The sequence below is a fragment of the Cyprinodon tularosa genome, unplaced genomic scaffold (assembly GCF_016077235.1).
Source record: "Cyprinodon tularosa strain WSP-4 unplaced genomic scaffold, ASM1607723v1 ctg11, whole genome shotgun sequence".
In the NCBI taxonomy this organism is placed as follows: Eukaryota; Metazoa; Chordata; class Actinopteri; order Cyprinodontiformes; family Cyprinodontidae; genus Cyprinodon; species Cyprinodon tularosa.
In genome coordinates, this window is record NW_024037893.1 from 964441 (window position 1) to 977706 (window position 13266).

The window sequence follows — 13266 nt, forward strand, 5'->3', positions numbered from 1 at the left end:
TCAGCTCTGTGACACTGACTAAAGCTCTGCTTTCTTTACAATAAAACACACACACAAAAAAAAAAAATAATTGTCATAATTTTTTTTTTTATACCATGTCAAATCCTGACCCAGTCAAACAAAGGTCATCGATTCAATTTGTGGGTCAATGAAACTGTGGAGCATATAAGGGCGTTTTTTAACCCATGGTAGGAGACGATTGGCCAGTGTGACAGAATAAAATAAATAAATATCATCGGAGCTTCCAGAGTCAGACGCAAGCCTTCAGTCTGCCATGAAAGGTTAGGGTTTAAATGATGCAACTTTTTAAGAAACCTTAAAGTTTAAGTGAAGAAAAAAAAACATTCTTTAGAGATCAGATGCGGATAATGGTTCAGTAATACCAGCAACTTAACTCAAAAACCTGTTTTTGCCTTTTCACTACAAAAGTAATGCTTTTTTTTTTTTACAGCGACTACTCCCTCACAAAGTGTACCCATTGAGCATTTTTTTTGTGCCATTTTCATCTCTTCTCTTGTCTATTTATTTAAAGGAAACATTTTAGATGAGATCAGAAATGAACCACAGAGGAGCAATTCTACATTCCTAAAATTTTTAAAAATGACATCTGGGTCAAAGCGCCACTTTAACGTGTGATTTTTAAAACTCTGGTGTCGTGGGTTTTAAAGAGAGCCACGTTTGTCACTCGCATTGCTGTCACCACCAACAGCCCTGGGCCATGACCACCAAGGACTGGTTTCAATTACTGGTGTTCATTTACCCCCATGGAAACAAGCAGCCGGACTGGATACTGCCATCAAATAACCTGGCCATCAACCAAGCACAGCACTTCATCACCGGCGTCGTCTCTCCTTAAACCTAACTTTATCCGCTGTTTACAAATCAACCTGTTCCCTCAGGGGAACTCAATAGAGAATACTGTGAAATTCCTACGACCTGATTAAAAACCAGAGGACATCAACTGTACAACAAACTTCACTTAACTTATACTGACGAGTCAATTGGTGACTTTATTCTACTGGTATTTTAAGATATTTTATAGGTGCTTTATAAATAAACTTTACTTCCTTTCAGAATTAGTATGTGTTTCTACCCATAAGGGTATAAGAGAGTAATCTGTATGGATTGGTTACCTTGCTCTTTAATTTGTCTGATCTGCCTCACGGTCTCCTTTAGTATGGCACATTTATCAGGCTTGACGTTGAAGCTGTCGATGTTGGAGAGGTTGGCAGAGATGAGCTCTGCCAGCTCCTCGATGTACTTGCTCTCCTGTTCCCTCCGACGCTTGTCACACCTGCTGGGGTACCAGGGGAGGATTAGATGTGTTGCCATGACAACCTCACCTCCACAAGCTCCATCCGCAACGCAGGGCGGTAGAGGCATCTCAGACGTTCAGAGAACGGAGGGGGGTACGTTTGGAGGTGGGATCTTGGTATCGGATCAGGTTGTTGGGTTGCGTTATGGACTCACCCTAAGCCTGGTGTGTCGCAGCTGGACAGTTTACGCTTGCGATCGGAGCACAGCGGCTCTAGCGAGTTGTCTCCTATGCCACTCATCTTCAGCACATATCAGCACCTGCAAAACAAAAACACACACACCATGATCAATAAAAAAATTTAAATTACAAAGTACCACCATGTTTATAAAAAAAAAATGTTTACCAGAATGTGTGGTGCTTTACAATCACCAGATAACCTAGTTGCCATTTTTATTTGAGAATATATTGACTATACATCCACCGACTTCCATGGGAACATTAGATTGTAGTTTTCTACAGTGTTATGAGGACAGACTATCCATTTAGTGAAGCAGCCTCTCACTATGTGCTCCATGTTTGATGGGAGTGAAATCTCATCTGTTCCACTGCGCGGAGGGACTGATGATGATGTAGTGATTTGAAGCCTCAGGAGAGATGGGTCATCCTGCGTTCAGCCAGCCTACCCGCTGCAACGCTACCGCTCTGTTAGCAACAGCAGCACACGTACACACACTGCTTATACAAACCATTTTCAATTCAGTCGCAGGCTCAGGCACGTCGCCCTACCATCTTTGAGTGGAAAAAAAAAAAAGAAGCAAGCAGCAGCAGCCGCTGTCGCTCCAATACACATATTCAACAGCCAGCCTGTTTGTCTAACTTCTTGAAGCAAAGCAACACACGTAAGCTGTGAAGCCATGAAGCTATCCAGATTAACATCTAGGAAACAACTAGGAATATACCAGCAGTTCATAGCAGATTAGGCAGCTTCCAAAAAATGTTTTACTTCCATTTCATCCGTTGCATCCCAAGACAACCCCTCCCTCATTTTTTCCTCCTGACAGTAGACTTTCAGAGATTTAGGACCCTGCCCTTTTTTTTCTCCCTAGCATTGCCCTCTGTCTGACCCTACAGGGTTCACATTAGAGGAAAACCCTGTAACCAGCTTCTAAGGTCACTGCTCTTTCCTATTCCCACTCAGAACAGCACACGGGGCTGCTGTATGACACAAAACTGTTCAACTACGAACTTTATGGTAGACTTTCTGTCTACACTGTGTGTAGCAAGTGCTTTCAGAGTGAGCTCATTCCAGAGAGGAATACTGTAGAATGCATAAGAAGTATTATGCAACATTCAAGTTCTGTATTTTGCAGGCTTGGACATGTAGCCCAGTCACCTACCAGCGCTGCAAAGACACAACTACACCAAGTAAAAGAGGTCTCAGATGTGCACTTTGTGTTGTAAATCTGCATCTCCTGCTGTGCATCTCGTCTACCTTTCAGCGCCCCTCTATAAATGTGTTTGTCGCGTTTCGCTCTTGACTCTCACTGCCCTGCATTCTCCCTTTCTCCCTTCCTGGTTTCACCTCTGCAGCAGCAGAAAGAGATGACATCAGCGCTCAGTGAGGCTCACACATAAAAAAAAAATTAAAAAAAAAGACAAGCAGCAGAGCCGTGGCGGCGTGCAGGCTTCAAGAGAGATAATGTCGGACTGGCACTGTAAGGAAGCCAAACAAAACAAACCAAAAAACAAACAAAAAGGTTAACTTTATAAAACTGTCTCAAGTACAGTCACAAGCTCTTGTTTTGAAGTTAGTCCAACTTAAAAACTGATGACCAATGCGCAGAGGAAGCCTGACCCTGTCGACTGAATCCACAGCTGGGTATCAGACCTGACAAGATGGCAGCAACTTGAATCAGCTTCACCTGACAACAAAACCTTAGTGACGAGCATCAAGTAAATACAGAGCTGCTGCAGGTTTTGAGGGTAGCTACGTAAATCTTAGATCATATTGCTTTGACTTTCTAATGGTTAACCTAACGGGGCTAAAAGTAAAGGTGTGCAGGGGGTTCAGTGTTTACTATAGGCTCACCTTAGGCTTGATAAGCTCCAGTCAAACTCCATTCATGGTCTGCAACACTTCTCAGTGTCTCAACATCTCCTGAGAACAGAAGAACAAATTAGGGTCATGGACTGGTCATGGACTCTGGTTCTCTGCCAAGGCCCAGATGTCTCATCACGTCAGCTTCCTATGAAGAGGGCAAACGCTCCTTTTATATATATATATATATATATATATATATATATATATATATATATATATATATATATATATATTTATCCATTCAGAGATTCATGGGAAAGCATTCATTTCTAAAATTGCACAGGAAGTCGCAGCAGATCGCATCCTGTTTGCGCTCTCCCCTCAGTGCGTTCCACAGCGTCATCACTTCCCTTTCCTGGAAATGCAGCCACCCATCCACCCCATTTACATATTCTCTTTATCAGTCTGCTTCCCTGAAATTCCTGACTACTACTCCAACATAATGTGAAGCATCTTCAAAAAGTTTTAAACTCTTATAATGTTGAGAACCACAGACTTTAGTGCATTCGTACTTTTTATAGGGCTTGGTGATTCAATCTGCAATTGTTTTCCTATAAAAACTGATTGATTATTTTCCCTCTTAGGTTTCATAGTAAAAATGTCCAACAACACACATACTTCAATCACCATCCGCTTTAGGAGTGGACTTTATTTTAAAGGTCAACAGAATTCAAGCTGTTAAATTGATTACAAAATAACATTTCGCAACAAACACTGAAAACATAAACACAAATGTTTGCAGCTTGTGTTGTCACACAGTCAGCTAGTTTATCAGTTATAAGTGCACATCTAAGAAGAAAAAGTAACAAACTGATGTGACCCTGATCTATGGAATCCTAAAAAGTGCATTGGTAGAAAAAAAAATATAGAGCATGATTTGCAGAGATTATTCTTAAAGAAAAGATTTTTTTATCGATTAATCAAATAACTTTTTAACTTTTTAGATTGAATTAGCATAAGCTGGATTTTTTTTTTTTTTAAATCAGGTGTTAGGATTTAACAAGGCACAAAAAATAATTCAGGTTCAGATAGGCCTGTCACGATAAATTTTGCAGAAAGATTAATTGTCTCAAAAATTATTGCCATAAACGATAATATTGTTTGAAGACCTTTTTACACTGATTTAATGGAAATGATGTAATAATGCATGCATTTTCCTGCCAAAGATAAACACACTTTATTTTCAACAGAACACTTAACACTGGAACTTGTTAACAAAATAAAACGAGAAATAAAAATTAAAAAAGATAAAAAAAAAAAGATAAAACCACTGTGAAAAAAAAAAAAAACAGTGAAAATAAAAACGTATATACAAAATTTCACGTTGGTGACATGTATGTTTTCTGGGGAATTCATACCGTTTATCAAATGTCTGGAACATTTTTCGAAATGCCGGCTTTTCAACAATATTAAATGGAAGCATCTCTTTAGCAATTAAATGAACTACGCCGTCTGTGAGTGCGCGCCACTTTGTGCCATCGTTTTTGTATGCTGCCTGTCGATTAATTGCTTCAGTGATGGTGGACTGTTGCAAACTTGAAGACACAGACGGGCCACCGCTTGTACTTTTTGTTTCCAGCTGGAGAAACTTTGCTGAGTGGTTGTGCTTAAGGTGCATGTGTAGGTTGGTTGTATTGCTGCTTGTAGTTGCTACTGTTTTATGACAAATGCGACATACTGGCTCGCATAGGTTCAGCGGTTCTCCTCTGTCGTTTGGTTTGAATCCGAAATACTCCCACACTGCGGCTGTTGCGCTCGGCTTTTAAACCAATTCCATTTCGAGCTTTTTCCCCCAACATCCGATGTGGGTTTTTTTTACCTCGCTAACTCCTCTAACTCCTCATGGGGCTCTAAAGCTGCAGAAGTACAAAATGATGCGCGCTGACTACCTGATGCGAGAGTCCACTCATCCTCACTCCTCAAAAATGAGGAAGGGGAGGGGTCAGTGGATAGCACCGGAGTTGAGCCTTTTCATCCAGCGTCATCAATAGAAGGAGAAAAACACAGGCAGAGACGATATAGCCGATAAATGAAATGACGTGGATAATTTTTATTTGTGCGATTAATTGATTATCGCGACAGGCCTAGGTTCAGATTATCGGAGCTTTGTAGCTGAAATTTTAAATCTGAAAATCTATCACTTGTGTTGGGGATACATTGTGCTTTCCATACCGCTGGAGATGCATCAACTGGTCTATTACCACCTTGTTTAAACCAGATATATCACAGTCTTGCAAATAAAAAAAATCTGCCGTGTGGACGCTGTTAATTAGAGAAGATTAAACTTTCTATGTAGATTTGAAAAAAATAAATAAATAAAACAATCTAGCTTAGAAACAGCAAAGCTTTAAACAGTAATTTGGGGAAGAGAACAAGTCTCCGATTTATCCTTGTGGTAAGAAATATTTTGGAGTTTAAGATCTGTCTTTCTCAACTCAGAGAGCAAGTTTTTAATGTTAGTGCTGCTAAGTACAAAAGTCACTACAAACAGAATGCTAAACTAGTTTAAAAAGGTCACAACTCATGCTTTTTTTGTTTTGTTTCATAAAAGCAAAAAACTGTTTCTTGGAGAGGAAATGAGGCGACATCCCCTCTGGTCCAAATATAAATATTTAATATGAGCTAACAGTAGGAAGGCCAAGAAAGATTAATTCTCTTACACTAAATCCTAAACCAAGGATCTCCACTTTGATGCAATATCTTAAATCAAAGATAAATCTTTCAGCTAATTCTTTTCATCATAACATCTGACCTAAAGATGCACCCCTCATAATAAGTAAATGTTATAATTTACGTTAAATAATCTGCCAAATTGCAGAAGGGAACAAAAAGAGAGAGAAAAAAAAAGATCCTTGTGACGTAACAGTTTGGTTTTAGCCTCAATATTCGCCTCTCAGTCATCCTCGCCAGATGGAGTGTGAATTACAATCTGCTTCCACCCACAGTGTTTGTGCCTGCCTGCCCCCCCAACCAACCACAGACCACTGATCACATCAGTCCTAAACACAAGGCTGCAACTGAGCTAATGCTGCTGTTGAATAATTTAAAAACACAGAAAGGAACCCCTTTCCCTCTCCATTGGCTGTCCAAAGACTATTTGATTCTTAATGACACCTTCAAAACACTTGGCTTGAAAATTGTCGCTTCTATAATCCCAGTGTTGTTATTTGGGTGTAAAGGTAGATATGCAGCAGCAAAAGCCATTAGCAAGCCTTGGTATTGAAGTGTAATTCAGACCAGGAGGTCTAAGCACCATGTGATTATGCAGTGCAGGAGGTGGAGGAGGAGTCAAGCAGACAGAGCAGAATAAAAAAAAAAAAAAGAGGGAGGGAAGAGGAGGACAGGTAGGGGGAGGGGCGGGGAAAGGAGACACTTCATGGAGCTTAACATTATTCCAGTAAAACCAACTAATTAGGTAACTGAAGCAGCCATACTTAAATACTGCAAAACTTCAAACATTTTAACTGTTATTTATTTTGTGAACAATTCCGCCAGCAATTTAAGGTCAAATATTCTGTCATCCAAAGAAGAAGGCAGGTAAAATAAAGCATTATCATCATACATCACATTTACTATAAAATGACCGAGCAGGACATCTCGTTGAGTAATTTTTACAGTAGACTCAAACAACACAAGGCGATCTGTGCTCCTTCACTTTTGCGCTTCCCCCAAAGCTTAGCTTGTTAGCTCTCCAGAAGATCAATTCAAAATGTTGCTTCTGACCAAAGAGGCCTCCTATTATCTTCTTCTTTTGTGCGTTCAAAGCATGATATGCAGCCAACATTTACTGTGTTTGACGAAGCAGTTTCCTGAGCAGTAATGCTACTGTTAGACGACTCATCAAAGCACCATTAGTGGCTAATGACTGGCACACAACGGCAGAACCTGCAGCAACAACAATGTTCATTAACATTAGTCATGGGTGGAGAAGAACCAGTCAGACCAATTTTCCCCATAATCAACTGAAGTAAAAAAAAAAAAAAAAAAAAAAAAAAAAAAAAAAAAAAAAACTGATTTTTTTTTTTCTTTCTGTTCAGAGGTGCTCATTAACTGCCTCAACTAAAGGGGCCTGCTTTTTTTGGTCTATAAAAGCCATGAAGTAAGAGCATTCACTAATGCAATTTGTGGTTAAATAAAAACTTGATTATGTTTAGGAGTAATGTCCAACATTAAATTTTGCACTAACTTGGGTAAACTAAAAGTTCAACCTCAAGGGAGAAAGTGAATGTAAAGCCTGTGGCTTATTTAGCTCAAACGGAATGAGGAAATAAAACTAAAAGTGACATTTATCCAGCTACCAAGTTTATAATTTCAGTGCACCCGATTTTTGCCCTGTTACGTGAAATATAAATTTAGATGGTAGCAGATAAGTACCATGCAAAACGGACAGTGCAGTCTTCTTTTTTTCCCCTCCATTTAACAAATGAATCTTAAGAATTGATCCAGTATGTAATACTTCTTTTCACGTCTAAGCCTATAGATCAGTGTCTGATTTAGTCACTACATGGATGATTGCAGTCATACACTTAAGAATATAAGCGGAGAGGGAAATTGTACTAAAACACGTAGCTGATTTTAACCATCAAGAATAGCTTTTTATAGGTGAGAAAGATTGTTTAATGTGAAAACAGAAAGAACCTTAAGAAATATTCCTGCATAAAAGTTCTGTTTTTAATTTCCATCTTGTATAATCTTTTTATTCCATTTAGCTTTAACCAAAAGTCTTCTTTGATCAAATAATTTTTTATCTTTTGTTATTTCATGTTTGTTTTTTGTCCAAAACCGAAGTGGCATAAATAATTTTTCTAACTGCTGCTCAGTGGTCTTCAGAATCTGCCCTATTGTCAAACCAGTCATACTACTTTTCTATTTGCTTTTGACTTTTTAAATATCGTAGTCTTAGAAAGGACTATCACAGTTTTTCCCCCAAATTCAAGCTTTTTTGTTCAGTTTTCTTTTTACTAGAGAAGGATTTCTTTTTTTCCTCCATTTTGAGTGGGGTTAAAAATCCACGAACCATATAGCTAAAACACTGATTAAAGGAGGAGTACAGTTGATTCCATTGGAGCTACATGCTAGCTTTACTGGTTGAAGCTTAGTGCAACAACTAAAGAAAAGCCTCTGTTATAATATTAGCTGATAATTAACAACCCAATTTATGTGCAGCTGTATTTCTGTCCAACTTGACAAAAGTTGACTTGATCAAAGCTTGAGATCTCCAAACCAACTTGCTGTTTTTATGTAGCAATGAGGTTCGTTTCAACTTAAAACGACGAGAGGAGCAATTTCAGCACCTACACTCGAAGGTATTGTTACAAAATGCTCTAATTTGATCTCGAGTCATCTGGCTGAAGGCCAGAGCAGCGACGGTTTTAGTCAGGCAGGACGAGAATAGAAAGGAGGACATTCCTGAAGAGCCTTGAATAAAGCCTGCAATCTGAGCTCCCCAGGACAAAGAGTGGCAGGCAACAATAAACATTGGCGACACCCAAAACAAAGATCACACAAACTGGGGAACACGTATACTACTGCACCCCCCCAAAAAAAGGATGCATTCTCTGTTGAAAAAAAAAAAAAAAAAAAGACTCACTAAAAGTGGGATATTTACAGCTCATGGCCAACCACAAGATATTCAATCTGTTTAAATAGCTTGACATCATGTATTTACCTCAGCCACACACAAAGAAACCCCAGACACGGTTATAAAGTAACAAAAAGTAGAGTCTAAGAGATCAAGTGCAAGAAGCCAACAAAAGGAATGAATGACTTCCTTTTTTCTTCAAAGAACTTCTCCACCTTCTGGGGAACATAAAACCATCTAGTCACCGAGAAGAGGGCCTCTACACACCCCAGCCTCCACACCAGCCAAAAGGTCTGATTTATTCTGACTGAGTGACTTGATATGTTGGTAGTTATATTTGTAGGGTTATCAATTTTACTGGAAGGTAAAATGGGGACTTGGATTACTTTAGCAAGGTGCCCCACCTGAGAAAAGTGAGGCTTCCAACTTGAAAATCATTTCGTTTTCTACACTTTTATTTCACCAAATACAAAATAATGATACATTTTGCAGATATATCAAATACAAAAATTTCTGATCATTTCAGAGAGTTGGAGGTTGAATTTTCTACATTTTTTTTTGTCCTAAAAGAGGGATCTGTTGAGCATACGGCACCATGATAATGGGGATAGCTCCTACTAGACTACCTGTAAGTTGTTATTAAAGCTGTAGGTCTAGCTATTTAACTACCGAGTAATAAAAAATACAAAAATAGAGAATTGCTTTAGATTATGTTGTGCTTTTACTCGCCCACATTCTTGTATCTGTAAAATACATGGGTTAATGGTCAAAGTCAATTTCTACATCATCAAGTGCTAAACTACAACAGCAAATACTTGTAGTAGAGTTATTTTGCTACACAGTGCTTCCCCTGAATCCGACACGCTGCCAAACAAATGTAGAGGTTCCCACTAGTGATGCAAAGATTAACCAATTTCTATCCCTACACCAATATACAGGTGCAGGATGTGCGTACATCAGCCATGCAGCTGTGTTAGCAGATTCAAATTAAACCGGTCCGTTTTCATCTCTGTTGCATCTGTAGAGTTTAATCCATTTAAAGATAAGTGAAGCTACATTCCTATCGAGAAACCTTTTCCTCCCAATTACTTGAGGTTGTGAAGCTTCCCTGTTGTGTACGATAGAAAGAAACAACTGCTGAAAATGGAGGCGGAGCTTGGCCGGGACATTTTCCACACACAAAAGCAAGGTCAAGTCAGAGATGGCAGACCTGGTAAAATTATATACTTGGGATGTAGATCTGCTGTGAATGTGGAGGTCTGCCTGTACCAACTCAGGACCAGACTTGTCTCGGATGAGTAGCTTCAAAAGCTATGAGAAAGTATGATCAAAGACATTTGCAAATGGCATTGCCTTTTTTATTTGTAAAGGTATCCAGTCTGCTAGTGTTTGTGTGAACAAGGCTGTAAATATCCCCTATATATATATATATATATATATATATATATATATATATATATATATATATATATATATCTTACAAAATTCCCACTACAGACGAACAACCTAACAGTCATAACAAAAGTGGTGCACTTGATACTTTATACCAACATTGAATATTTAAGAAATTATAAAGAAAATGGTAAAAGTGATTTCCTGTTGAATTGTGTGAAATGGAGAAACTGATTCTTGCTTCTCACTTTGGTCTTGAATTCATATTAATTCAGGAATGCATCTGCTGAACTATCAAATGTAGATAGGAGAGGGTATAGTGTTATTGGCTTACTGCCATTGCAAAGATCCTTAGTAGAGTGAGATGAGAGTTTACTAATGGTCATTTTAATAGTCATATCAACCCAACCAGATAATATTCTAATGAAAAAATTTGAATGAAGATCATTTTAATAGCTTTCTATTTATGGGGATGACTATTCTGCTATGGGGAAATACCCTACTGCTAAATAAACTAATAATGCTGACGAAATGAAAATCAGATTTTTTTTTTTTAACTCAAGTAGATTTATTTTATAGCCCATTTATAACAAGAGAGGAGTTTTTAAAAAATGAATGGTTTCACATGTTTATGGATTGCTTTTTAATGTTTTGTAGATAAAATTATTAGAAACTGTGAAAGTAAATCATTATTGTGTACAACATCAAGGTTTTGGTACCATCTTTCCCAGGTTAATAAGTGATTACCTACTATAGCTGAAACACCACAAGAAGGAGCAGATAGGTTTGAATATAATTACGCTTCAATTCTGTCGCCCTGTTCCATTTAATGTACGAAAGAAAAACATTTTTCTCCTCTACTGAACTTATGCAAATTAAAAATATAATCTGCATTGTCAATTTATACAAAATGATCTTTCTCAGTAACAGATACTCATAAGCCTTACTGACATTTTGTGTCTTAAACAGAGTTATGTTTTATTTTACGGTGCAAGAATAAAGCCTACTCTTAAGGCTAAGCACATGATGTAAATGGAAGAAGATTGTGGGTAGATAAAGTTTACAAGTCACTGAAGAGGAACATCCAATTATAAACATTTGGAGAATAATTACAAAGAAAACCAAATTTAGCCAAATGCATAAAAATATAAATGAAGATATATTTGCTGGTGATTTTTTAGAGTAATGTTGTGAAACAGAGTGCATACATCAAAGCAAAGAAAGTGTCTTGATAAGATGCTCTTTTCCTCTAGAAAAAAAAAGCACCTTCCCCACTTTGCTGAACACACATGGGGGCTTTGACAGCCTGCTTTGCATTTCACTGGTTTTTCCTCTCACAAACTGCAAGGTGTAGAAAATCTAGGGAAAATAAAATGAAGGTGAAAACAAAGACATTGCAGATTTTTCATATTCTATGTGTATGCGTGTTCCACATGTGCATCGCCAACCATCCATCGACAAGACCAACAAAGGATAAAGGCAACAACAGAGTGGGATAAATAAGACTGCAGTTCTACCTAGCTAACTCATCAACACAATTGTAAAGCTAAATCTTTAATAATCCTTTTATGCAAGCTAGACATGTTGAGTAGTATATGAATGTGATCGTTCTTATCCGGAGTAGAGTGGAGTGACCAAACAGAAATGCAGTGTGCTGTGATCGCACAAAGCTAATATTATGGAAATGAGTTCATTAATCAATGGGGAAACGGGCTTTTATCTGAGGAGCCCGGCTCTGATCAGCCTCCAAGCTGCCGGGTCTGATAACACACAGCCCTTCTAGCAACTAGAGCAGCTCCACTGATTCAAAAAAATCTCACGTAGGTGCAGATCATTTGCTGTGAACAAATTTCAGCCGCTGCAATTAAATGACCTGCCATCCAGATATAAAACATTTTTTGCTGTGCAACTCAGACACAAAGGAGTTGTGTTCTGTCAACGTTTTAACTGTGCTAGCACTGTGATAGTTTTCCCTCTCTCCTTCTTGCTTGTGCCTCTCTCTTTCCCCCTCCCCCTTTTTCTTCCTCCTGTTCTCCCCTCCGTCCCTGTTGGATTGGTGGAGTAAACACAGGAAGAGAGCGGGCTCTGTTCCACCACGCCAGAGCAGAGCCTGGGCGTTCCTGCAGTGCTGCTGCGCCGGGGTCAAAAGTTTACCGTGGTTTTCATTTCACCTTTCCTCAGCCAATCACAACGCCACTTTGCTGCGCCTGAACTCTGACCCCTGCAAAGAATTCTACTCAAAAGATGGTCTGACGCCAGTTTCACAACTTCAGCCCCTCCCTGCTCCCTCTCCCTCCTCCCTTACTACTCCTTTTCTTTTCTCTCAACTGGCCAGTCTCATGTGTTGACAGAGCCATGGTGAAAAAGGATCCACAATCGAGGTATAAGGGGAAACAGAGCAGCACCTTAAGAGAATCTCTGTTCTGCCGGCTGGTTTCACTGGATGATGTTGATTTTTGTTGTTTTAGAAACCAGGAACATAAAATGTAATTTAAGCTGTAATCGTTACTTGCAAATATTTTTATAGCCGATACAAAAGGAACAATAGAATTTTTATCTGTTTTTATCCCATTGAACCACATTGAAACTATTCAGACCACTACTCTATATGGATCCACCATTAGTTGGAAAAATAGACTTTATTTTTTAAGTATTCATTTTAGATGTTAAAAAAAAAAAAAAAAAAAAAAGCGGTTTATTTATTTAAAAATGTGAATTAAATTTTGTCACAAAAGTCACCATGTAGTAAACGCTGGATAAATAACATACACTAGGCCCTGTAGTACTAGCTCTGTTGAGCCAAAAGAGCAATTAGTAAATGTTAAAACTTTTAAAGGGGAACGTCTTTTTTTTTTTTTTTTTTTTTATTATTAGTTGTTTTTTTTACATTGGGGTCTTGATTTGACGTTATTACATCATGTTCTACTCAACCAT

The 13266-nt window shown here is 38.4% G+C and overlaps 1 protein-coding gene across 9 annotated transcripts in view; it reads right to left on the reverse strand.

Moving 5' to 3' along the window:
• Window positions 1–13266, reverse strand: part of LOC119789835 (nuclear receptor coactivator 3-like) — a 48863-nt gene that overhangs the window by 13084 nt on the left and 22513 nt on the right. For 4 of the 9 annotated variants that reach the window (XM_038295026.1, XM_038295009.1, XM_038294975.1 and 1 more), the window contains 3 exons: window positions 3348–3416; window positions 1471–1575; window positions 1134–1297 (listed from right to left, as the gene is read on the reverse strand). In XM_038295026.1, the coding sequence (XP_038150954.1) occupies window positions 1134–1297; window positions 1471–1556 (250 nt within the window). In that variant the 5' untranslated portion in view covers window positions 1557–1575; window positions 3348–3416. The remainder of the gene's footprint in view (window positions 1–1133; window positions 1298–1470; window positions 1576–3347; window positions 3417–13266) is intronic. The other 5 variants (XM_038295045.1, XM_038295035.1, XM_038295000.1 and 2 more) reach the window with 3 other exon arrangements.